Source organism: Lissotriton helveticus, chromosome 8 (genome assembly GCF_964261635.1).
Source record: "Lissotriton helveticus chromosome 8, aLisHel1.1, whole genome shotgun sequence".
In the NCBI taxonomy this organism is placed as follows: domain Eukaryota; kingdom Metazoa; phylum Chordata; class Amphibia; order Caudata; family Salamandridae; genus Lissotriton; species Lissotriton helveticus.
Genome location: NC_136069.1, coordinates 751,477,796 through 751,503,665, shown reverse-complemented (window position 1 = coordinate 751,503,665; position 25,870 = coordinate 751,477,796). Strand labels below are relative to the sequence as shown.

At 45.0% G+C, this 25,870-nt stretch overlaps 1 protein-coding gene across 1 annotated transcript in view; it reads right to left on the bottom strand.

The window, feature by feature from the left end:
- Positions 1-25,870, bottom strand: part of WWC3 (WWC family member 3) — a gene marked incomplete at its 5' end in the record, with an annotated part of 657,764 nt that overhangs the window by 330,341 nt on the left and 301,553 nt on the right. Inside the window, one exon of the mRNA XM_078658903.1 lies at positions 6,125-6,254. Coding sequence (XP_078515029.1) covers positions 6,125-6,254 — 130 coding nt within the window. The remainder of the gene's footprint in view (positions 1-6,124; positions 6,255-25,870) is intronic.

Here is a 25,870-nt window from a genome sequence, read left to right as displayed (position 1 = left end):
CCATCAATAAAAATCGAAGATCTACACGCAACTGCTGGCATCTCTCTTTGGGGGCTAACCTTGTGTTTTGGATTTGAGCGGCTGAGCCCAGCCGCGAGAGACGCTCACCGCGAGGAAGCGGGCCTGTGCTGGAGCTTAAGTGGTTTCTGCAGTACAACGGGAGTCTGCGTTCGAGGTGACAGCTGTTAAGTACGGCAGACAAAGCAACGAGATTGTCATCCACCCACTGGGGTAATAATCCTTTTAAAAGACTTTTTCACCGAACGCCCTCACTGTAGGTTTATCCAATTTACCTGCACTACCTGGACCAGAAGGCCATGCGAAAGGCCCCGCCCACTGGGGCAGGCTCCGTGGAATAAATGTGTGCAGGAAGTACGTTTGGGTGCTTAAGACTATGCCATTGAAGAAGGGAACACAGTTCCTGAAACGCGTCTGGCGTGGTTACATTGCCTGATGAAATCTGGGTTGTTCTTGCCTGAATGTTGCTGCCATCAATAAAAATCGAAGATCTACACGCAACTGCTGGCGTCTCTCTTTGGGGGCTAACCTTGTGTTTTGGATTTGAGCGGCTGAGCCCAGCCGCGAGAGACGCTCACCGCGAGGAAGCGGGCCTGTGCTGGAGCTTAAGTGGTTTCTGCAGTACAACGGGAGTCTGCGTTCGAGGTGACAGCTGTTAAGTACGGCAGACAAAGCAACGAGATTGTCATCCACCCACTGGGGTAATAATCCTTTTAAAAGACTTTTTCACCGAACGCCCTCACTGTAGGTTTATCCAATTTACCTGCACTACCTGGACCAGAAGGCCATGCGAATGGCCCCGCCCACTGGGGCAGGCTCCGTGGAATAAATGTGTGCAGGAAGTACGTTTGGGTGCTTAAGACTATGCCATTGAAGAAGGGAACACAGTTCCTGAAACGCGTCTGGCGTGGCTACATTGCCTGATGAAATCTGGGTTGTTCTTGCCTGAATGTTGCTGCCATCAATAAAAATCGAAGATCTACACGCAACTGCTGGCGTCTCTCTTTGGGGGCTAACCTTGTGTTTTGGATTTGAGCGGCTGAGCCCAGCCGCGAGAGACGCTCACCGCGAGGAAGCGGGCCTGTGCTGGAGCTTAAGTGGTTTCTGCAGTACAACGGGAGTCTGCGTTCGAGGTGACAGCTGTTAAGTACGCAGACAAAGCAACGAGATTGTCATCCACCCACTGGGGTAATAATCCTTTTAAAAGACTTTTTCACCGAATGCCCTCACTGTAGGTTTATCCAATTTACCTGCACTACCTGGACCAGAAGGCCATGCCAATGGCCCCGCCCACTGGGGCAGGCTCCGTGGAATAAATGTGTGCAGGAAGTACGTTTGGGTGCTTAAGACTATGCCATTGAAGAAGGGAACACAGTTCCTGAAACGCGTCTGGCGTGGCTACATTGCCTGATGAAATCTGGGTTGTTCTTGCCTGAATGTTGCTGCCATCAATAAAAATCTAAGATCTACACGCAACTGCTGGTGTCTCTCTTTGGGGGCTAACCTTGTGTTTTGGATGTTTAAATTATCCTAAATATACTTAACAGATTGTAAAGGCATAGGTGGTAAAGATATATTTGTGTTAAATGCATGAGTGTTAAAGGCTTTGCGTTGTAAAGGCACTGCGTGGTAAAGGATGCATGGTAAAGTCACAGGTTTTAACATCATACAATCGTGTGGATGTATGCATGGGGGCAGAGAAAATGGTGTACACAGCCAGAGAGTAGCCTAGAAAATTTGAGACGGTGGAGGGCTGGTGGAGGGCATACTATGGTATGGGAAAAGAGGAGTCACCATTGTCTCAGAGACAAGCTAAGGGCACTGATTTAACTGGCCAGGTGGGACTGGTCCAATGGCTGTGGTGGTGCCCCCCCCCAACTTACCTCCGGTCCGGGGTCGCTTTCGGTGGCACTCCCACATATTTAAGATGCACACTTTGGGCCAAGTTCTATCCGCCCTGAATCCAGAAATGGGATGATGGTGTTGGACCTGCAGGACGCCTAGTTTCACATTGATGTCCTGCAGTCTCCCAGGCTCTACTTGCAGTTCAAGTTGAGCCAGGAGCACTTTCTGTTTTCTGTGCACCCCATCAGCCCTACCAGTGCCCCTCGGGTGTTTACCTATGTGATGGCTGTGGATACAGCACCATTTCTGAGGTTGAGGATACCAGTCTTATTCTATCTTCATAACTGACCGTTGAAGGTGGGCTCGCCACGGTCAGTTGTATACCACCTCCAGACAGCAGCGAGCCTCCTAAAACTTTGGGATTCCCGATCAATGTGCTGAAGTGATACCAGATTCCTTCATTGATGCTCCAGCTCATTACAACAGTTCTGAATACAGTGCAATGTTGAGACTTCCCTCTGGATCAACTAGTCCAGGACATTTGGGCTATGATGAAGCAGATGTTTCACTTTGGTCCTGGGTCTCACCAAGAGTGGATATGAAACTTCTTGTCATTCTGCATCAGCTGATGGACGATGTGTAGCAAGTCAAGAGGTGAAGATACAGTCTAGGGTAGATCGGCTGACAGTAATTTGACTGGAGGCCTTCTCGGATCCTTGGGGCCTGAAGGCACACAAGATGGAGCTGGAAGTGTGTCAAAGATGTACAACATGGCTTCCTAATAGGCGTCATCTTGTTGCGGCATCATCAATGGACATGGGTATTCGGGTTGCATCTGTATACTATAAGCTGTGGAATTGGTACCTCCGAAGGGAACTGAAACAGACTGAGAGGCACCTTGACCTCCATGCGACTTCTGGCAAAAGTGGCAGTTTAACGTCATGTGTTTTTTCCCCGATTTGGACTTCCCCTACGATTTTGAAATGTGCAAAGGCGCTTTCATTGAAACAGCCTAGAAAACAGTAATGAGTCCTCAACATTTACTGGAGCCAGCCCTTGTACACCTTCTGATGAGGTTAAGCGCTTGTACACCTTCTGATGAGGTTAAGCGACAAAGCTTAGATTTGCAGTCCCAGATCACCTTGGGATTTATCATGGCGCAGTCCCCACAATACTTAACATCCCGCAAAAACCCTAGGCACCAGAGACAGACGTGATGAGGAGTCAGTCACAGACGTCTTTTTGTGACAGTTCCAACAAGGTTTAACCTCAGAGTCTTCAAAAGAGACATGGTCTCTTGCAAACAGATGAAAACTTTGAGAAAAAGAAAATACTCTTTAATCAAATGAGGAAATGTTGAGGTGGGCAAACTCCAGGTCAATGTCTGATGGCGCAGAAACAAAGGCGCTGACTTCAGGAAGTGAAGGGGAGGTGATCTTATGTGTGACTCCAGTGTCACTTCAGTGGGAGAATAAATCCAGCGCAAAGCCTCACAATGTTACTTACCCACACACAGGAGCTATGCTAAGTAAAAGGATTTTGCAGTTAGAAGTATCTATCAGGAACAGGAATTTGAGGCTTGAAGAATCAGTCTACAATCAGCTACACAGTAAAACTCAGAGCAAACTGCTTTCCCAAAGAAGCTACCCAAGACTTCCTTGGACAAAGCTGAAGATGGAAATGTCTGGCAGATTAACTTAGCTCAGATTCTTCTGACTGCAGCGTCAGCATCACAACTTGGTGCTACCAGGTCTGAAAATATTATATTGAGAGCCAACGGGGAAAAGGTCAAACCTTGTGCAGTTATGAAGAGATGAACAGATATTTTTACTTGCCTATGCAAAACAAGATAGTTATTCAATAAGCATAAGAATGGTAGGAAGTGAACTCCTATTAGATAAAAGAATGTCAACCCAGATGCAAGAGTTAACTATCAATCCAATTCATGATGGGAGTCTGTGCATTAACTTTACTGTCCTTTCCGCCTTACAGCTCCTTCGCTGCCAAAAACTGACCTGCGAAAGTGTACCACATATACAACAATGTAAAAGTGTTATATGCCAGTGGTGGCTAACCCGGCAACAGTAATTGTGATTGTCTACAAAATTATAAAAATAAATAATAATAAAATAAGATCGAATCAGCATTTCTTTTTAGGAACTTGGGACTTTTCGTGTGTTTTTAACAATAAACCATACATAAAGTCTTAGACAGTAAAATGTGGCCATTTGATGATATGCTTGATTTCACTAACATTAGCCAAGCTACAAGTACAGTGTACTTCCATGAATCCGAAGAAGCAGGTCAACAGTAGCCAAAGATAATTGCTGTATTAGTTGGCTAGGGGAGACCCAGCCTAGCAAGCCACCACATTGCCATCTAGACAAAAGGAGGCCCACCAAAACCTCAGTTTTAGCCAAATATAGCCTAACCGTGTTTACGAATATCTAGTCTGCCAATGCCACAGACAAGACTGAAAAGTATTTGTAGTTAGTCAGAGTCTGATCGTCAGCTGTGTAGCATCAATCATACCCATAGAGTCAAGCCAAAGAATCTTCAGAAGGAAATTACATTAACCATCTTAAGGCGCTGTTGCCTATTCAAAACTGCTCTAATATCCTGGAAAGAAGAGAAAAACATTGTTCTTGAAAGCACTGAGATCTGCATTGGCCTGTTCAATGAAGAGAGAAAAAAGGACTGTTTAAAAGCTGAAGGTACTTATACGGTACCAAGAGAACAATATAGAGTAGGACAAATTGCCTGTGCCACCAACTGGAAATATGTTTCAGATGCCAAGGAGGACGGAGATTATGAGGGGAGCCGATTCAACAAAAATCAAACTGGAAAGCACTTCTTCTGAAGCAACTGGTTATAATTGAACGATTTTACCAGCAACTTGTGGCCAAGAACATGAAAATCTTCTGAACCCCATAGGTGTATTTCATTGTTAATTGCCATATTAGAATTCCTAATAATTAGACAGAGACACTTCTTATGACTTTTTAGACAGAGAAATAGCAATGGCATGAGAGGCAGGACCGAAGCACCTCAGAAGGTAGTTTTGATGGGCTTAGTGGATCTGAAGTTCCTATCGTGAAAGTATAGGCACCTGGAAAGAAAAATACCTTTTTGTAAGGTTCAAGCGCTAACTGGTATTTTGATTTAAGTTGCGATCGCAGTTATAAAACTAATGGCAAGCAGTCTTTTTAGAAGTTAATAATTTGAAGGTTGGTTCTAAACTAGGACACACATTGAGGTGATGATCTCAAACATTTAGACATTTTTGCAATAACAGCATCAATTGTATATTGAATCCAAGTATTAACAGAAGAGACCACAGGCTAATGCTCTTCTCCAAGGAATGAACAGACTCCATTCTGCATAATCCAAATTTCTCAAAATCACAGTGGACAAAAAGCAGAATTGAAAATACTCCAAAGTGATCAGTTGAAAATAAAGGCCATTGTTCTGCTATGATAAGAAGATTAGAGGGAAATGAACGGACCATAAAGAGCATTTTCAGTTTAATATGTAGAGCCTGGAGAGTGATGCACTAACTGAAGAATAGTGAAATAATGTATAACCTTGAAATATCCATTCAATTTAGATCCAAATTTTAAAAATTTGGTTCTACTAGTGCAGTACTTAAGATACCTAAATTTTAAGACGCATGCATGAGATTTGCAACATTAAAGGACCCACAAACAAATCCCATGACTGAAATCAACTATGGTAAATGCTAGTTGCCATTAACACAGGTGATATGTGCTTTTCCACGATCCATTTACCATTAAAATAAGGTGTCTCCCCGTGCATTGAAAAATGATCATTTAATTTTTGTTCAAATGTAGATACTAAATAACAAAATCAACAGCTTAATACCTCTCTGCTTAACAAATAGAATTTTTTCAAAACAAACGCATTTCAGGGAACTCGATAAACCAATCCCCACAGCAAGACAGGAGAGGAGAACCCAACAACATCTACATCCATAAATTAAGAAAATTCAAAAATTATGTCCTCCCCCTTGGTTTGGTGAGTGAAAAAAGTCAAATATTAAAACAGCCTATAAGCTCAGATTTTATACATTACTCAGATGGTAAAAAAAGAAAATGCATTGATAAGCTTGTGGCAAGAAACGTGCAACTTAACGGAAGACATTTTTTAAGACCAGGTAAGCAGAATTGGGCTGAGTTTACCTCCGGTGGGTGACTTTGCCTACTATAATCTGTGTAACAGCAAAGTAGGGTGAAATTCTTACCTGCATAAGGTCCCGCCTTTCCTTCTCGCCCATTGAAATGGCTTGTCTTATGTTCCGGAGTTCATTCATTATAGCCTGAGCTTCATCCAACTTATAGTTTGTGTGAGCAGTAGACATCTTCCGGTCGATTCTGTAGAAAAGAAAACAAATTATAGCACCAGAAAGATTACATTTTAAATTACAGAATCCTATGTTTTACAGAATTCCATGTCCGCCTCCGTCAAGTAACTACACTATAACCTGTCCCTCCATGACTGCATGAAAAAGGCAACACCTACAATACAACACGCAGAAAGATGGTATAAAAATCCAGTAATTTTATTACATTAGAAAATCTGCATTTTTACTGGATACAATTGTTTAGAGAAGCACGACAACCAACATTAGGCTAGATTATTGATTCTAACTCAATTTTAAACTAATTTAGACAAATGCTGATTATGTGGAAGACCAAATTTAGCTTAAGAAAACCAAGCTATTGAATGCTAAACACCCTCAATTGATGGAACGTCATCAGCCCTGTTTTCATATCTAGAGTTGCCTTTACTCAGGCTTTTATTAGTTCTTAGAGTTGGTTTAATCAACTGAAATTTGTAGAGAAACGGAGATAACGGGCTGAAATCGTTCCATGTTTAGAAGGTTAACAATAGCAGCAGATTTAATGAGCATCACTGGGAGAAATAAAATAAAACTGACGATCGAATTTGAAAATATTCACATCTAAGTAGGCAAAAGTTAACATATAGGTTGCATGCACAACAAGCAGTGAATATAGGATCTAGATACAGCTAAACGGCCTCGCTTATAAAGTATTAAAAAGTGACAATTTTAGACGGGCTGTGCAGTCAAAATATCTTAATCAGCATTACGTTGGATTAGAGAACTGGATTAATTCTCGGGTAAGCAGACATTCACAAGGAGGAGTCTGCCACCAAGGTCTTTTAATTTTTAAGAGAACGGTAAAGAAATTAAATAAGATTTAAGCACACAAAATATAGGTAGCAGCAAGATTAGCCTTGGGAATTTGACAGTGATCTTAGTCATGATAGTTCTAAGATGACAGAGGTAAATTTCTCATGCTGTATCAATTCTTAGGGTATTGATGTAGAACAGCAGCCTGCACCGTCAACCGAGATCAGCATTCTGAAATGTAAAAGACGGCAGCTAATCCAACAATTTAATATATCGGGAATTAAGGAGTGGATCAACAGAGTTGATTTCTATGATCCTAAACACCTTCAGCCATGTTGAAGAGATATTTTCACAATTTTTCCTTCTTTTTGCAAAACAGGCGCAATCGCATTTGTTCCAAAATACACCAAACAACGAACAGTCTGATTGCATCAGACACAAAATCACAAGTATTGGGATTTTTTTGTTCCACAAGTGTTACATTATATAAATAAGTTACACAAGTCTTACTTTATATAAATAAGTACTGATAAACATAACAAACCAATCGGACACTGCACCTTATTGCCATTATTGCCATCTAATATATATAAAGGTCTAAAATGTCAAGACTGGTATGAAAGCAATACACAAATGGTTTGATTTAAAATGGAGTAAGCAATTTCCATGACTGCTGATTGATGACTGATATATTCCTGAGATGACCTATCTAATTGACTCACAACAATGGTAAGATCATACTCTGAAGGACACACTGTATCCCCAAAAAACAAAAGAACAAGAAGAGGACAGAGGAGTAGAACAACAAATTGAAGGTAAGGAGAAGAAGGGGATAAATGAAAAAGTGAAGGATGAATGCATAATGAAGTAGACCAGCTGATGCACTAGGGAGATGACAGCATCAATTAGGTCGTGGGGATGACTCAGTGTGGATAACTTAATAAACTATATACAAGAAGCCTCCAATAAGTCAATCTGTCTTATGAACATCAAACATTGCTTGATGAACTATTTGTCAGCTCGCATAGGGCATTGTTAATTATGTGCACTACAGACAGAATTTACCCAAGGCGACCATGTGTGGAAAGAGGTGAGGTTGGCAGATTTCCAGTCCATTAGGATCCGTTTGACCGCAATGGTTAATTAAAGATCAAAATCGGATCTTGATTAAACTCTACAAGGTTTATTAAGCATGGATCGAGCCTCCAGAATCTTTCAATGTTCAGTCGCCTAGGAGGAGAAACTGGGATTTAAGGAGTAGGGCAGTGAGGAGAAGGAAATATGTACCACACTGCCCCTGTGGTAAGGGAGAGGCTGCAGCAGAGAAACATGTCAAATGTGGATGGACAGCCACATCAGAATCAACTCGTCCTGGCCCAAGGAATTAATTGAATGACCATCTCCCTATAGGCCTTATGTTTTTGGAGAATATTTTTTTTAACTACCCTGGAGACTCTGCCTATTTCTTTTATATATATGCATACACCAGCCCATGCCTCTCCTCCACTGCTCATTCGCAGGGAATTTAGGGTGACCCCACCCCTAGGTAACGTTCCTGCCTGGACTCCAACACCAACGGATAGAATGTGGCTATGTGTCTAGGCAGACAAGAGAACATAGATACACAACTATGGTCAATGTCATCTACGTCCCCAAACAAAAGACTGTTCAGTTTCCCCCTTCCCATGAGTCCCCAATAACCCACATCTACCATGTAAGGAAAAAGTATCCTTGCTTTTTCTGCACCTAATACAAGTCATTTACGCCATCAGAGCCACGGAAAAAATGCCAGGACCTGCCGAAGTACACCCTTTGTAAGATTTTAAGCTGTGTGCGTCTCAGGATGGACTGTATTGCCTCTAGGTTAGTCTCTCATACTGTATATCTTGCACATCACTATGTCATAGTGGCTATTCAAGGCATGAGAACAGTCCGACTAGTATGCATCAATGCCCCATTTTCTTAACTCCCACAGAGGAAATACAAATTAGTTTCCTCACACAAAGCCCCCCCCCCCCACCCTCACTTTTCTTTTAACCGCTCAGCCCTCCACAGGGCTTGGTCGCCCCACTCACTGCTGCCGCTCCTGCCTGCCTTTGCCGCCTCCTGCCTGCAGATTCCTTCGCTCGCTGCCCGCTGCTCCTGGGAATTTCCCGCTGCTCCTGGGAATTTCCCGCTGCCCGCTGCTTCTTGGAATTTCCCGCCGCTGCCTCCCTGCGGCCCCGCCCCCCTGTGATTCCATTCGCCGCCCCGCTCCCGCCACCCAGCTGCTCCTCCCTCCCGGCTCCTTACTTAAGGGGACCGTAGGGGACCACAGAGTGTGACCGCTCAGCCCTCCACAGGGCTTGGTCGCCCCACTCACTGCTGCCGCTCCTGCCTGCCTTTGCCGCCTCCTGCCTGCAGATTCCTTCGCTCGCTGCCCGCTGCTCCTGGGAATTTCCCGCTGCTCCTGGGAATTTCCAGCTGCTCCTGGGAATTTCCCGCTGCTTCTTGGAATTTCCCGCCGCTGCCTCCCTGCGGCCCCGCCCCCTGTGATTCCATTCGCCGCCCCGCTCCCGCCACCCAGCTGCTCCTCCCTCCCGGCTCCTTACTTAAGGGGACCACAGAGTATGACCGCTCAGCCCTCCACAGGGCTTGGTCGCCCCACTCACTGCTGCCGCTCCTGCCTGCCTTTGCCGCCTCCTGCCTGCAGATTCCTTCGCTCGCTGCCCGCTGCTCCTGGGAATTTCCCGCTGCTCCTGGGAATTTCCCGCTGCTCCTGGGAATTTCCCGCTGCCCGCTTCTTCTTGGAATTTCCCGCCGCTGCCTCCCTGCGGCCCCACCCCCCTGTGATTCCATTCGCCGCCCCGCTCCCGCCACCCAGCTGCTCCTCCCTCCCGGCTCCTTACTTATGACGCCCCCAGAGCGACCGCGCAGCAGACGCGCGCAGCGGGAGCGCCTATTGAGCGCCAAAGGTAAGCCCGACTGCGCCCGTCCGCGCCTGGCCCGCGCCCAGCGCCAGGACCCCTGGCCCTCCCCGCCGAGGCAAGACGACCCGACTGACCTACGACGCCGCCGCTCTCAACGCACTCAATGCCGGCCGGACCCACGCCTGCTGCCGAGCCACCCCGATACGCACCCACGGACCCTTCAGCTGCTGCACCTGCAAGTTCACCTGCCTCCGAACTTGCCCCGCACCCGCCAAGACAAACACCAGCAGCAACCACCTCAAGTGCATCCTGATCAACACCCGCTCCGTCCACAGACACGCCGTGGAACTCTGGAACCTCCTCGACGCTACATCACCGGACGTCGCCTTCCTCACGGAAACCTGGATGAACGCCTCCTCTGCACCCGACATCGCCATCGCCATCCCGGACGGGTACAAGATCATCAGGAGGGACCGCATCAACCAGACCGGAGGTGGCATTGCCATCGTCCACAGGAACACCATCCGCATCACGACCGACGCCAACGACTCCTTCGCCGCAGCCGAACATCTCCACTTCCAGATTCACACCGACCCTAAGACGACCCTCAGAGGCACCCTCGTCTACAGACCCCCGGGACCACGCACACAATTCAGCGAAGACATCACAGACTTCATCAGCCCGCACGCCCTCCCCAACACTGACTACATCCTCCTCGGGGACCTCAACTTCCACCTGGAGAACAACAAGGACCGCAACACCACCGCCCTGCTGGAAAACCTCGCCAACCTCGGACTCAAGCAACTGGTCAACACCCCCACCCACTACGCCGGCCACACGCTTGATCCAGTCTTCTCTTCCAGCAAGTACATCACGCCACCGGACTCCACTGGACCGACCACAGCTGCGTCCACTTCAGCTTCAAAAGATCCACGACCCACCACCACCCGCAACAGGTACCTCACAGGAATTGGAGCAAGATCACCGCAGACCAGCTCACCACCTCCCTCAGCCAGAGCCCACCCGCCAACACAATGGACCCCAACGAAGCAGCCCGCAACTTCACACAGTGGCTGACCGCCTGCGCCGACGACCTTGCGCCACAAAAGAACCCTCCCAGCAGACCCAGAAGCAAGAAGGCATCCTGGTTCACCGACGACCTCAAGGACTCCAAGAAGACCTGCCGCACCCTCGAGAAAGCCTGGCTCCTCGACCGGACCACCGACAACATGACCGCCCTCAAACACGCTACCCGCAAGCACCACCAGCTCATCCGCACCACCAAGAAGAAATCCCTGAAGGAACGACTGGACAACAACGCCCACGACAGCAAAGAGCTCTTCACTATCGTCAAGGAGTTCTCCAAGCCCAGCACCGGCACCAACGACATCACTCTGTCACAAGACCTCTGCGACTCCCTCGCCTCGTTCTTCCACCGCAAGATCGCCGACAGCCACAACAGCTTCGGCGCCCCACCCACGCACCCAACCGTTGAACCAACGCCCCCCACCGCCACCCTTCGCACCTGGACCACGGTGACCACCGAAGACACAGCCCGCACGATGAACACCATCCACTCCGGATCACCGACCGACCCCTGCCCACACCACGTCTTCAACAAGGCCGACTCCACCATCGCACCCCAACTCCGGAACATCATCAACGCCTCCTTCAACACCGCCACCTTCCCGGAGAGCTGGAAGCACGCCGAGATCAGCGCCTTCCTGAAGAAACCTACAGCGGACCCCACCGATCTCAAAAACTTCCGCCCCATCTCGCTCCTCCCTTTTCCTGCTAAAGTCATCGAAAAGATCGTCAACAGACAGCTGACCGCCTTCCTCGAGACGAACGGATCCCTCGACCCCTCGCATTCCGGCTTCAGAGCCAACCACAGCACCGAGACCGCCCTCATCGCAGCCACCGAAGACATCCGGACCCGGCTCGACAAGGGGGAAACAGTGGCCCTCATCCTCCTGGACCTCTCTGCTGCGTTCGACACGGTCTGCCACCGCACCCTAGTCCAGCGCCTCAGCAACATCGGTATCCAAGAGAAGGCACTGGAGTGGATCATCTCGTTCCTCGCCGGAAGAACACAAAGAGTCCACCTCCCCCCGTTTCGCTCCGAGGCCACCGAAGTCATCTGCGGCGTCCCGCAAGGATCTTCACTCAGCCCCACCCTCTTCAACATCTACATGAAACCTCTCGCAGCCATCGCACGCCAGCACAACCTCAACATCATCTCTTACGCCGACGACACCCAGCTGATCCTCTCCCTCACCAGAGACCCCGACACCGCCAGAACCTGCCTACACGAAGGGATGAAAGACGTAGCCGAGTGGATGAAGGACAGCCGCCTGAAACTGAACTCGGACAAGACGGAAGTCCTCATCCTGGGATCTTCGCCCTCCGCCTGGGACGACTCCTGGTGGCCCCCAGCCCTGGGCACCGCACCCAAGCCAACCGACCATGCACGCAACCTGGGCTTCATCCTGGACCCCTCCCTCTCGATGACCAGACAAGTCAACGCCGTCTCCTCATCGTGCTTCAACACCCTGCGTATGCTTCGCAAGATCTTCCGCTGGATCCCGACCGAGACCAGGAAGACTGTCACCCAGGCACTCGTCACCAGCCGACTAGACTACGGAAACGCCCTCTACGCTGGAACCACAGCCAAGCTACAGAAAAGACTCCAGCGCATCCAGAACGCCTCCGCCCGACTCATCCTGGATGTCCCCCGACGCAGCCACATCTCCAGCCACCTGAGGAACCTGCACTGGCTCCCCGTCGACAAGAGGATCACATTCCGGCTCCTCACCCACGCACACAAGTCTCTCCACAACCTGGGCCCCAAGTACCTCAACGACCGCCTGACCTTCTACACGCCCACCCGCCAGCTACGGTCCACCAGCCTCGCCCTCGCAGCCGTACCACGCATCCGAAGAGCCACCGCCGGAGGAAGATCCTTCTCTTACCTGGCTGCCAAGACTTGGAACTCCCTCCCCATCCACCTTCGGCTGACCCAGGACCATCTCGCCTTCAGGAAACAACTCAAGACCTGGCTGTTCGAGCAGTAGCATACCCCTCCCCCCAAGCGCCTTGAGACCCTCCCGGGTGAGTAGTGCGCTATACAAATGGCATGATTGATTGATTGATTAATATAAATCAAGTGATCCTGTGATGGAGCATATGATTAAGCATTAGCTGTCCCAAAACGAGATGGCAGCTTTGCATTATATGCTTAAGTATGCATCAATCACAAAGTGACCGATAAAATGAAGGCAAAAAGATCTATGGTGAGGCCGCCCCAATGCAAAGATTTTGAGTTTAGAGTTACACATCTCAAAAATACTCTGAGGGGTTCAAAAATTGGGTGTGCTTAAAGATCCAAGTGAATCTTGGAGTGAAACTATTTCGAACAGGGCTTTGCTGCCCAGTTGGGAGAGAAGCAACGTACTCCAGTGCTGAATAACTATGTTGAATTCGTTATGAAATGGGACCAAGTTGCGTTCACTGAATTGTTTTAAAGACCAGTAGGTTTCATACCCGGTTATCTAAAGCTGTTCTCACATTTAGGCATAGGTCCACAGGTAAAGCAAGAGAATATATTCGGAACAGATAAAGAGAGGACTTGGACCAGCTCATAAGAAAATTGTACCCAAATTCCCTTATTACATAAAGTAATCTGAGGATTGCGTCCACATAGATCCACAATATGCAACAAAAAGGTCTCCACATACAGAGATATCTAGTCGTCACTGCCACAACAGCTGCTGTTTCACGTATACCCTTTAACCAGACTTCACACCGTAGAAACAAGATGTGGCGATGGAATAAGTCCTCCTGCTCTGGTGAAACGGTTGAGAGAGCACTCTGTTCACTGTAATTACAGATACGGTAGACCTATGTAGAACAGCAACACAAAAACATGTTCAAGCCAGAAACCCATCTTCTCAAAAATACTCAAACAGAAGCTGCATTCAACGGCGTCAAGCGTCTTTTCAGCATATACAGACGAAACCATAAGGGGACCTGCAAAACTGTAAACCCTATCTCAGCAGTTAATAAGTCAAAGCTTATCCTTTCGTGTTAATCTGTGGCACAAAAATTCTGGGACTAGTACATTAAAGAAACCATGATCGCAAGAAGCTGATGAGCAAAGACTTAAACCAATATCTTCCTCTGCACAATCGATAGAGAAACGGGGGATTTAGCAGTGTAATTGTGGCGTGTCTGGCAGCAGAATCTCCCCAAAGCTCTAGCATCCAAGAGGAGACTGGCAAGTCTGGGACCAACTGAGTCATTCAAGTGCTTGATCATCGACACTGTTAGGCTAGGGTGGCTAAGAACGTTGACATATTGGAGGTAGTATATGGTTGTCTTCACTTCATCCAATAGTAAATGCTCCTACAGAGGGAGCCTGAGGTACTGAAGAATTGTCTCCTTGGTGGGGCCATCATCTAACAAGCATGGGCGGTAGAATTGCTGGTACTAGTTAGTGAATGCCCAATGCAAATGCCACATCAGTCCTTACAATCCCACATTTCATGTCCACTATTTCACATAGCCACAAGAATTCCTCCTTCTGCCATATGGGTTTGCCATGCAGATTACCAGCCTTGTTGCCCACGTCATACAGCGTCCTTTGCAGCCCAATCTCTGTTATTCCATGTGCGCAGAACCAAGCCTAACTTGGAGACACCCCGCTGCGAGAGTGCTGAGCTGAATGCAGCATTGAGAGGTTATTCACAGGCTACAGTGCGGGCGAAGCGCAGCTGAAGAGCGTTTTAGAACAGATACACAAGAACCGTGTCCACCAGGGACCTGGAAAGTGAAAGCTCGCCATGCGCGCGTTCTGCTAAAACGCTGGCGAGCGGTGCATGCACGCCATGCGCTGACGTCATCCCGAGCGGAGCATGCGGGTTGGCAACCTTGCCTGAGACATGGGTGGGGCATGCAGCGCGCGGCAAGAAGTGTCCGGGTCTCCCGTGAGCTGAGGGAGCCCCGCGTGTTGCAGCCGGCGTGAAGGAGCCTACTCCGCAGAAAGAAGTCTGGCAGGAGACATGAAAAGCCAGCCGCAGAGCAGCGCAGTCACCCGGTGAGTGAGGTTGAACGGGAGGCATGCAGCACATTGCATGGCTTGCTAGGACGGAAGGGGGACAGGAGATGGGCACATCGCGGGACTGTACGCGCACGTTCACATTTCCAGTCCGTCCTGCGCGTGCCCATCTCCTGTCTTCCTTGGAAGGCAAGTCAGCGACAATAGATCTCGCTGGCGACTTCGCTTTCGCGCTGCGTCGCCGGGCGAGACCTAAAAAGCTTCCGGATATATGAGCCATGTTCAGAGTTTTGGTCAGTAATACATGATAATGTCCAAGTGGTGCCATTCACCTGACACTAACAGACCAACCACTTGCGCATTTTCTGCGCAGCTCAAATTAGAGCGATATGTAGCTACTCCTTTGGCTATAATCTGAAAAAAATCAGAAGTGGGTACCGCCATTTCTCACAAAGGCATCCAGTAAACAGCAGGTGGTGCTCCTGAAACCTTACTTAGTCAGGGTCTTGTTTATTAAGAATTTGAGAGAAAACACCTCTTTATCTGGTCTCTAAACCCACCCACATTCAAATTTAAAACATTACAAGGGTATCTGCAACACCCCGGAATCCTCAATGCTCTTCATACTAAGAATCATCTGTCAGATGAGCCTTTAGACTTAGTACCCACCTCTTCCTTGTGATACAAAACCTCTAATGCCTGTTCCAAAAACCAAGTCCTCCTCAGCAACCTTCACCGTACACTTCCATACAGTGAGTTCAAAAATATCCATCAGCTCAATGTGCAACATGCCTGCAACCTCAAAATGTTTAAATGGCTACACAATTCAGAGCCCGTTATTCACTCTGCATCCTAGTTAAGCTTCATAACCACGCCAGCACATGGTCCCTCTTCAGCATTCAAGCTTATGCAAAATCTCTGGTGCAACTCAGGCCGTCCTGTGCCTCAGGTAAGGAGTCACACCTGCATTTGCCACTCATTCTTGCTTCACTTGTGCATGCCTGATGCTATTTGTTTGAGTGTTTATGGGAGGATCTCACCAATCAATCCCTTGATTTTCCTAACACAGCACTCCTCCTGCCCGAATGTTCTCAGCAACAATGGTTACACAATGCTCAAAGGCAAGCGCTAGAGTGTAGATTTCAGAGAAAGACAAGCAGGGAGGGAACCATCTCAAGCCAGAGCCAGCTACTGTCCTGAGTTTTATGTTTACCATTCGTGTGTACTTTCATTCTCTTCCTAATTCAACTTCAAAATCCTTTATCTGTATTCTCGTCTTTAATAGGTCCCTAACAGTTTTGTAAATCCTCTATTTGTTCAACGACTTCTCTGCTTTTTCATACATTCTTTTATCAAGCGAATAACAAAATGCAGTGATGTGCTATTGTTTTTGACACCAGTGAAAAAATAGCATTTTGTCTTTCTACTATTGTTTACATTTTGAGAGTTAAGTGTGGCCTTTGAGAAATCAATAAAATCATCTTTTCTGTTACCCATACATTTTGCCTAGACAATTTGCATCCCGGAAGAAATACCCAATCTTCTAAAAACTGACTTACAACGTGTAGGGCACTTGTCTTAAATGGGTGAATGACACATATAGGCTACTTCTAACCTCTCGCATTTACAAGAATTAGTGGTTCACCGTCAGTGGTATCTGGAACAAGTAGCTTTCGGAGAAACTAAGCACAGGACATCACTGCTCCCAGTGCTACAAGTATCTGTCAGCACCAAAATTAAAGCAATATACAGCACATTTGTTTGCGAGAACATGTATAGCATTTAAAACAAAAGGGTAAATGAAATTACCTCAATCTAGATTTTCAAACCATATCGAAAATCAAATATTTTAAGTCCCATCTGAAACTAGTGAAAATTATTAGATTCTCGGAGAAGGCTAAGTTTTCATTTGGATGAGAACCCATTTTTAAGCCTGCATGAATACAGCTTCTCTTTTCCAAGGAAGCACAGGAAGGAAAGGGAGTGACTATATTTCCACCCTGCCCCTTTTGTTTGAGGGCGATGACGGAGTCCGCAAGTTCAAGTCATCTAACTACTTTACTACGATATAAATCTTTACACACACTGAAATCGTAGGAGCATTTTTCTACTTCAGCCTAACCAGCGTTGAATCACAGAATGGTCTGCACTGATTATCAGGAAAGGACGTTTGACTGCATAAAGGGGTTAAGCTGGAGTCGCTTTTGCCTGCAGTTTATATACATTTCCACTTACCTTTGTCAACATGCAATAATGTAGAACGCCCAATACTGCTCGCGCATTAATGCAAAAATGTGACCAAACCCTAAAAATGCCATGCTGCTCGTTACTTTAGTAGATGGGCCTGCTTGAGTCGAGAACAAAGCCATTTTTGGGGGGGCAAGGCAAGCAATTAAATTGCAGTGCTGGCTCAAATAGTAACACTGAAGAACATACAGATGTTTTATTTAATTGTCCATCAGAGAATATCTTCATATATAGTGCTGATCAATAAAGAGGGGAGAGGCTGAGGAAGAAGAGAATGAGTTAAGAGACCTCTATGGAGAACTTCGCACCTAAGGAATTCAGGTTATACAGAGATTTGGCAGAACGAATCTTGGAGGAGGGACTGTGCAACTCAATAACAGGAATTCTTATCAAAGTAACCTGGATGACAACTAATCCTTCCTTAGTAAAAAGTCTGAAAGCGAATCAAGATATGGGAGGGAGGACATTGGTACATGACCACCGAATAACTGACATACTCTAAGAGGAGTTAAGTAACCATAAGTTTACAATGGGAAATCACAGTAAGATAAAGAACCTTGGAGGAGTCACTTAACATTCTCCCCAAAACAAAGACAAAGTTTGAACACCACTATCAGAAGTCACAAAAGATGAAAATGTGCGCTACATGGTTTTTGATGAGAAAAAGAAGTAAAAAACAAATAAGTAGCCCTGGAAGGAACTATGGATGCTATTTGTGAAGCTCAGTGTCCAAAGCTCTTTACTGCCACACACAGCAGGTGGTTTGAAGACAGACAACTTGAGAGGCTGTAAAATTGACAGCTAGTTATTACTGGTATTACGATTCCTACTTCAACCCCAAATCACAAGTAAAGACACGCTGCAATGCAATTCCTGACCAAAACATAACATTTCAATTTGTACCCTGTGAGGGTAAGAAAGATGTGTTCACTCCCTAGCAGAAGACACAAGGACAGAGACAAAAGCTGGGACTGCATTGGCGATGCTTGATAACTAGGCATAAAAACATGGGATGGCAAGAAAAGGGGGTGTTAAAAAATAATAATCCAGTTTTCATAGAAATCTTAAATCGATCTACTGGGTGTAAAAATTGGAACTGCAACAAGAATGATGCGATCATTCATAGGAGAACTAATGGATATTAAAATACAGAAATCTGCATGGCATCCTGTAATATTTAGTAACACCAAGATGATTCACTCAAAGACTAAGACATCTGTAGTGTGCCATTAACTGATATTGTCTCCGGGTTTAAGCTGTTTATTTTTTTGTAGGGAAAATCAGAATGTTTTATGCAAACTGAATAACTACTTGCGGTTTTATCTGCCAGTTTCTGGGTAGCGAATGCGCCTTGAACACAATCTCCTTGAAATACACACAAAGCCATGTAAGCGTGTGTTAAATTGAGAAGAATGGACAGTAAAGAGATATAAATTTCTCAACTAAATATTGAAGATTGAGTAACTGACGAATGACAAAACAGATGTTCAACTATTCAACTAAAGCAGAATGTTTACACAGAGTACTGTTTTTTACCTCAACAAAAGTACAGAAACGGATTTCACTCGCTGTGCCTTATCATATTGCCTAAACTGAGTACTGCTTCAGTGTTCTCCACGTTTGTCCATTAAGTAATATGTATGTATATGCGTGAGGTATACTGATTGGGGTAGGGGTGAATGTTTTCAACTCTTTTGCGGGGCTCATGTCACAAGCATATTTTGAGGCTCGGCAAGATGGCAACGGGTGGCAGTGAAAAGCGAGCAAAGGAGTCACTGTTACACTTTTCGGATTGGTCTGATGTTAAATAAAAAATATATATATATATATATTCTACTTATTGCTCCAATATAAACGTTTCTTGATATTTTAAAGTCGACCTAACTGTAACTTAACAGAACTGGACAAGTGGCTCACCAAGGTTAAGGTATGCTTAGGACTAACGCAGTGATTCACACTGTGCCCAGTCTCATCTATAATTTTTCAAGTTATTATGAAACAAAAATATGATGTTGCATGTAAAACCTGTCCATGGCAGCGCCAGCCGGGATACACGTGTGCACTCCGGTGAACTATTTTTACTCCGCATTTTGAAAGGAAAAAAAATCACTGCCGGCCGTCCACAAAAACTCCCCTTAAAATGCCACATATTGCCTCCACGAAGAATGGAAAGTTTTGTTGAAGCCCCTGCCTTTTGCATCATCAGCCTTGGCAGCGCGCCTTCCGCAACCACAGCCTGCTTCCTGCATGGCCTCCATCAACAGCAGGTACTGTTAAAGGAGCCAGGTTTTTTCTACCCTTAATCAGGCCTTGTCCCAATCACAGCAACAATACCCCTTTTGTTTTAACGCGATCTCTGCCGGTTTCTCTGAAAACAAATCTTAAGTATGTATCTTGCTATATCTAGTGTGCGCTCTTAGGGCAAAGGCTTGTATCAGCAGTTACCACTTCGCACATTTGGAGTTTTAGGGTGCACAAACACTAGGTTCAGAACAGCTTTTAAACCAGTACCTTTAGTTGAACTTGTACTGTCCCGGTTACAGGAGTGTACGGCTGATGGCAGCTTGTGCAGTTGAACATGCTCAGGCAAAGCAAAGCTGCACCAAAAATACCTTACAGTCCTAGATGCAACAAGAAAGAGGTGTGTGTGTGTGCATATATATATATATATATATATATATATATATATATATATATATATATATATATACACACACACACACAAAGTTAAGTCAGAGTTCCCATTAGAAAGGCATTTATAGATTACTTAACGTTGCCAACGTTTAATGAATCTGCAACAAACTTTCCAATAAAGTATTTCATCCGATTTGTATTCAATATGGAAAGACTTGTGCAGATCTGCCAAAAAAAGGAATGGGAGTAGAAGGTCAAAAAATTCCCAGAGGATTCTTTGCTCTCCAACACAGATAAAAACAGCTCAGCAGATCTGCATCAAACTGTTAATGTGTTAACCTTTACTCAAGCAAGAAGTGTTTATTTTGTTTAGTATAAATCAGATCAGTAGTTTGAGAAATTAAATGTAAAACAACTTTATAGATGCACTTGAGAAGTCTAAAAAAAGGCTAAAAGAAAAAGATGTCATGAATTTAGCGAGAAGGTAGGTAGGTTATTAGCTGTACGTACTAGACAAATTGCAGCGTCAGGGATGATGAGGGAAATTAGAGATACAACAGGCGGGTTACATACTGATCCGCAGAAAATTCGAGAAGTATTTAGGAATTTTTATGAGTCATTATATGATGATACACAGATTACTAATCCTACGGAAACAGCCGAGTATCTACAGGGAATCCCACTTGAAAAGCTTACAGAGGTAGAGGCGGAATTATTAGAAGAACCACTAGAAATAGAGGAGATTAAAACAGCAATAGCAGACCTCCCCTCAGGAAAAGCTGCTGGCCCTGATCAACTCCCTATAGAATTTTACAAAATGTTTTGGGAAATACTTGGTAATGATCTAGTAAAGACACTACAGACAACACAAGTAGGGGAATCTATTCCAGGCTCATGGGGAGGAGCAGATATTGTGTTAATTTTAAAAAAGGGGAAACCTGCCACTGAGCCGGGGTCTTACAGACCGATCACATTAATGAACACTGACACTAAAATCTACTCTAAGGCATTGGCTACCAGATTTGCTACAAAAATAGGAAACCTTGTAAGTAATAACCAACACGGGTTTATTCCTGGAAGGGGCACTACGCATCACACGCGTAAGGTTATCACCTTGTTTGATGCCGCAGGGGTCGCAGGAGATCCGATGGCGGTTATGCTATTGGATGCCGAAAAGGCTTTTGATCGGGTCTCCTGGGATTACCTGTGGCATGTTTTAACGAGGGCAGGGGTTAAAAGGGGGTATATTAGAGCACTACAGACACTATACACAGATCCGGTGGCTTCTTTTAGAGTAAATGCAGGCACCACCCGACAATTCAGGATTAAACGGGGCACGAGGCAGGGATGCCCATGCTCCCCGCTTTTATTCGCAATGTATATGGATCCCTTAATCCGCAGGATAGAGCTTTGCGAGAGGATTACTCCCTTATATACACACTTGGGACAATGCAAGGTTCTTGCATATGCTGATGATGTGGCAGTGATTACATCAAACCCCACGGAGGCGATTGGGCAGATAGAGATTGAGGCAAGGAGATTTGGCCAAATTTCGGGGTACTCCTTAAATACCTTAAAGACACAAATAATTAAAAATGCTTACACACAATGTGATGATGCTCGGGTGGTTACAACAGGGGTGTATCTTGGTGTAAATATTACGGCTGAGTTGGATATCTTAGTGGAAAAAAATATAGTCCCAATAATTGTTAAAGTAGGGAAGCAATTAGACAGATTAGATAAACTACATCTCACAATTGTTGGGCGAACAAATATTGTTAAAATGATGGTATTGCCTAAATTTTTATACATATTTAGAGCTATTCCTCTGTTTTTCGAGAATAAGTGGTTCAAGACCTGTGAGCATATCATTAACAGGTTCATCTGGGCAAAGGGGAAAACAAGGAGAGCATACAGATTTATGACATTAACTCGTGAACGGGGAGGGTGGGCGCTCCCAGATATGAAGTTATATTATTGGGCAGCGGCACTCCAATATATGATGGGTTTACTGGGAGGAGCAGAAGTAGAAGCCCGGGATGAATTTGGTACACTAGCCATATATGGATTAGTAATGGGAGCAGAGGCAGAAAATGTATTGTTGAAATTCACAGATGCAAGTTATTACAAAAGGACAAGATTTAAGACTATCCTAGCAGCCTATAAAATATGGAAATCGTTTACTAAACGGTTTGGAATTGGGAAATACAATGTCTATAATACTAGGCTAGAAGGCAATCCCACCCTTCCTAGAGAGGTATTCTCTGACATAGCTTTTAGTGAGTGGGGTAGGAAAGGAATTCGGAAAGTGGGGGATATTATAGATCTACATGGTATGATGCAATTCTCAGAACTACAGATACGTTATGGTATAGATACGAGACAATTTTTCAAATATCTTCAAGTAAGAAGTTTTATAAAAAAAAAAAGGTGGACCAGTGGGATTTGTAAAAAACTCAATACTGGAGGTTATACAAGTAGGCATAGATTGCACGATTAAGAGATTCTATTCAGAATTATCAAATTTAAAGAAAGATGATTTGGAATAGTGGGCGGATAAATGGGCGAATGGTTTAGATATAGACCGAAATTATTTTTATCAATCATTAGATATGGGACAGAAATTATTGTGCTCTGCTTCGCTACAATCCCAACATTATAAAGTTTTGTATCATTTATACTATACGCCTGCGAAAATTGCCCAATGGGGAGCGGTGTCGGGCACCAGTTGTTTTAGATGCGGTAGCTCAGATGCTGATTTATTTCATATTTTTGCAATCTGCCCTCATTTGGAAACAACTAAGAAGGATATTCAAAGTTTTTTTAATAATGCATTGGGGATTGAAATTGAATTAACTCCATCAATAATATTACTAGGAGTGGAGGTGGAGGGTCAGACGCAGAGTGGAAGCTTTATTTTTGTAGCGATGGCAATTCTGAGATTATTGATTGATTGATTGATTGCTTTATTTCGATATGCATATATCATAAAAGCAGTACAAAAGATAAAAACAGCATGTCGAAAAAAAGTATGACTGTACATTTGGTAAAAGAATAAAACACATTAGATCAGCATAAATTAATTAAAAAAGAGGATTAAATTGATATGGACAGTCTTCTATATCTAATCAACCAAGCCCATTTTAAAAACTTAGCAACAGCACAAACAATGGGAGGGGCTGTGTTGGTTAAAAGAATACGAAGGGCAACAGAGTGCTGGCGGGTACCCAGTTCTCTGCAGATAGGACCAAGCCAGCGTGATCTGGGGCGACCATAGTCCGGGCATTCAAAAAGAAAGTGTGGCACCGTCTCTGGTTTATCGGGACAAAGAGCACAGAAGCATGATGGGGGCTGGGATTTATTCCACCTAGAGCAGAAGTCGGCCAAGGGTAGGGTTCCTAACCGGAATTTGATGTACAAGGACCGATCCATGGCAATTGTTATTATGTCCATGTACGGCTCATAGGTGACAACATCTTTTAACAACAGAAAAGCTGCGGTGGTTTTGCAGTGCTGCTGGCTACTGATGCGCTTCACACAAACCCACTCCCCAAAAAGTTTTTTTAAGGTCTCCTTCGGGGGAGCGGAGTGGCCATGCCAGCAGGAATCCAGGCCTAAGTCCCCTAAAAGATGTTTAATGTCCTTCAGCCATTTAATGCTATGCCAACCGTCGGAGTGCATCACCTCAGCTAGTCCATTGGCATAAGATTTTAGCTCAGGAACCCTCCACAGACGGGCCCAGAGCAAGAGGGGTCGAAGACGGGCCTGATCCCTTATAGCTTTGCAGCCAGTATCCATGAGCACTGGGATAGTCGGGCTACTCGATGGAATGGCAAGGAGATCTTTGATGAATTTGTTTTCGGCCTTGCTCATTAAGTCCACTTTGCCCAAGCCCCACAGTTCGGCTCCATAGAGTGACGCAGGGACCGCACGTGCTTTGTATATGTCTAGTAGAGGGGCAACACAGTGTTTTGTTGAGTTGTTGAACTCCTTGAGGAGGGCCCCCCCCACCCTTTTGTGAGATTATGCATAGCCACGGCATGGCTGGACCCCATCCCGCCAACGCATCATCAATGGTTAGCTAAGTTACTTTCAGTCTATCAGTTAGAAACTGCTATTTACGCTAACAAGGGGAAGAAGGGAAGGAAGCTGGGTATAAAAATCTGGGAACCGATTATTCGGTGGAAAGAAGGAAGTGTTAGTTAATAGACATTGTGCTGATCTGTTTGTTTAATATAAGTTTGATGACTATGTTTACTAGTAATTTGGTTCTGCTTCAAAAATGTAACAGCATTAAGACTGATGTAATTATGTATTGAATGGACTCATATGTATACGTACTCTGTATGTTTGTATAGTTTTTACTTTTTGTTTTATTGTGAACTGTACATCTTATAAAAAAAAAGGGGGGAAAAAAATCAATAAAAATATATTTTTTTTAAATACAGTCCTAGATGCAACAAGAAAGAGGTGTGTGTGTGTGTATGTATATATATATATATATATATATATATATATATATATATATATATATATATATATATATATATATATATTACCTACTGGCGGTCGCCAGTAGGTATATATAGTTAGGATTTTTTCTCTATGGGTTTTTTGAAAATTCTATGTCTAATAACTTTAGCGTTTGTGGACGGAATTGGCTGAAATTTTCAGGAAAATGGCACATTTTGTTTCTGAGCAGCCCTTGAAAATTTGGGGGGGGTTCGTCAAGGGGGGGCTGAGAAAAAAGGTGGGTCCCAAAACGTGTTTTTAACATTGAGTTTTCCATAGGGCGGTTGGCCTCACTTTTAGCCCGAACGGCTGAATGGATTTGCACGAAACTTGGCAAAATTGTAGGGACTGGTAGCCCGATGTGCCTTTTGTAGGTCTCAATATATGTGCTCCAGTGGATTTTGAGAAATTAACGTTTAAAAAAAAGATATATATCTGTAACAGCGGACCTGGCAGCGTCCCAGGACGCGTACTTTTCGCGCAACGGAGCTTTGTGAAGCGAAGCTGATTGGTTCTCCGGCGTCTGTCAACATTCCAAAAAGTCCGTAGCTGCCGCCATCTTGTCTCTCGGTAGGATCGAGAGACAAGAGGAGGTCAAAACAAAGGGGGAAATAACTATAAGGGGGCATAGTAGATCCTCGCTGACCCCCTAGGTTTGATGTGGAGGTTTTAAAAGGGCCCCGCGGGGCAAAAAAAAAAAATAATAATAATAATTGAACGGCTGAATGGATTTGCACGAAACTTGGCAAAATATTAGGGACTGGTAGCCCGATGTGCCTTTGCTAGGTCTCAATATATGTGCTCCAGTGGATTTTGAGAAATTAACGTTCAAAAAAAGATATATATCTGTAACAGCGCTCCGCTTCGCGTAACGGAGGTTTGCGAAGCTGATTGGTCATTCTGTCACTGGGCTATAGTTGGGCTACATCTGGCTGATATTTGGGCTACATTTGTTTTTTTGTGTGTCTGGCGGCCATCTTTGGGCTACATTGGGCTACATTGGGCTTCATTGGGCTACATTGGGCTACATTTGGGCTCCAACATATATATAGGCCAATGTAGCCCAATATATATTTTTCAAAGTTAATTTTCGTAAAAACCACTGGAGCATATATCTTGAGACATAGCAAAGGCACATCGGGCTACCAGTCCCTACAATTTTGCCAAGTTTCGTGGAAATCCATTCAGCCGTTCGAGCTAAAAGTGAGTCCAACCGCCCTATGGAAATGAAGGAAATGAATGGGTAATTTGTAATTAGCAAATAGCTAATCGCAAACTAGGAATGGTAAAGAATCGCTATTTATTCCTTAAAGTTCGCTATTTAGGAAATGCAAAAAACTTTGATGATACATATGGCGGTTCATCTCTAACAAGATAAGAAGCATAGGGATACATTTATGATGACTGGCGCATCACCAGGGATGTGTTAGTCATTCTGTGCCGCTGTTCCGTCACCTATGGTGTGCTGCATTTACA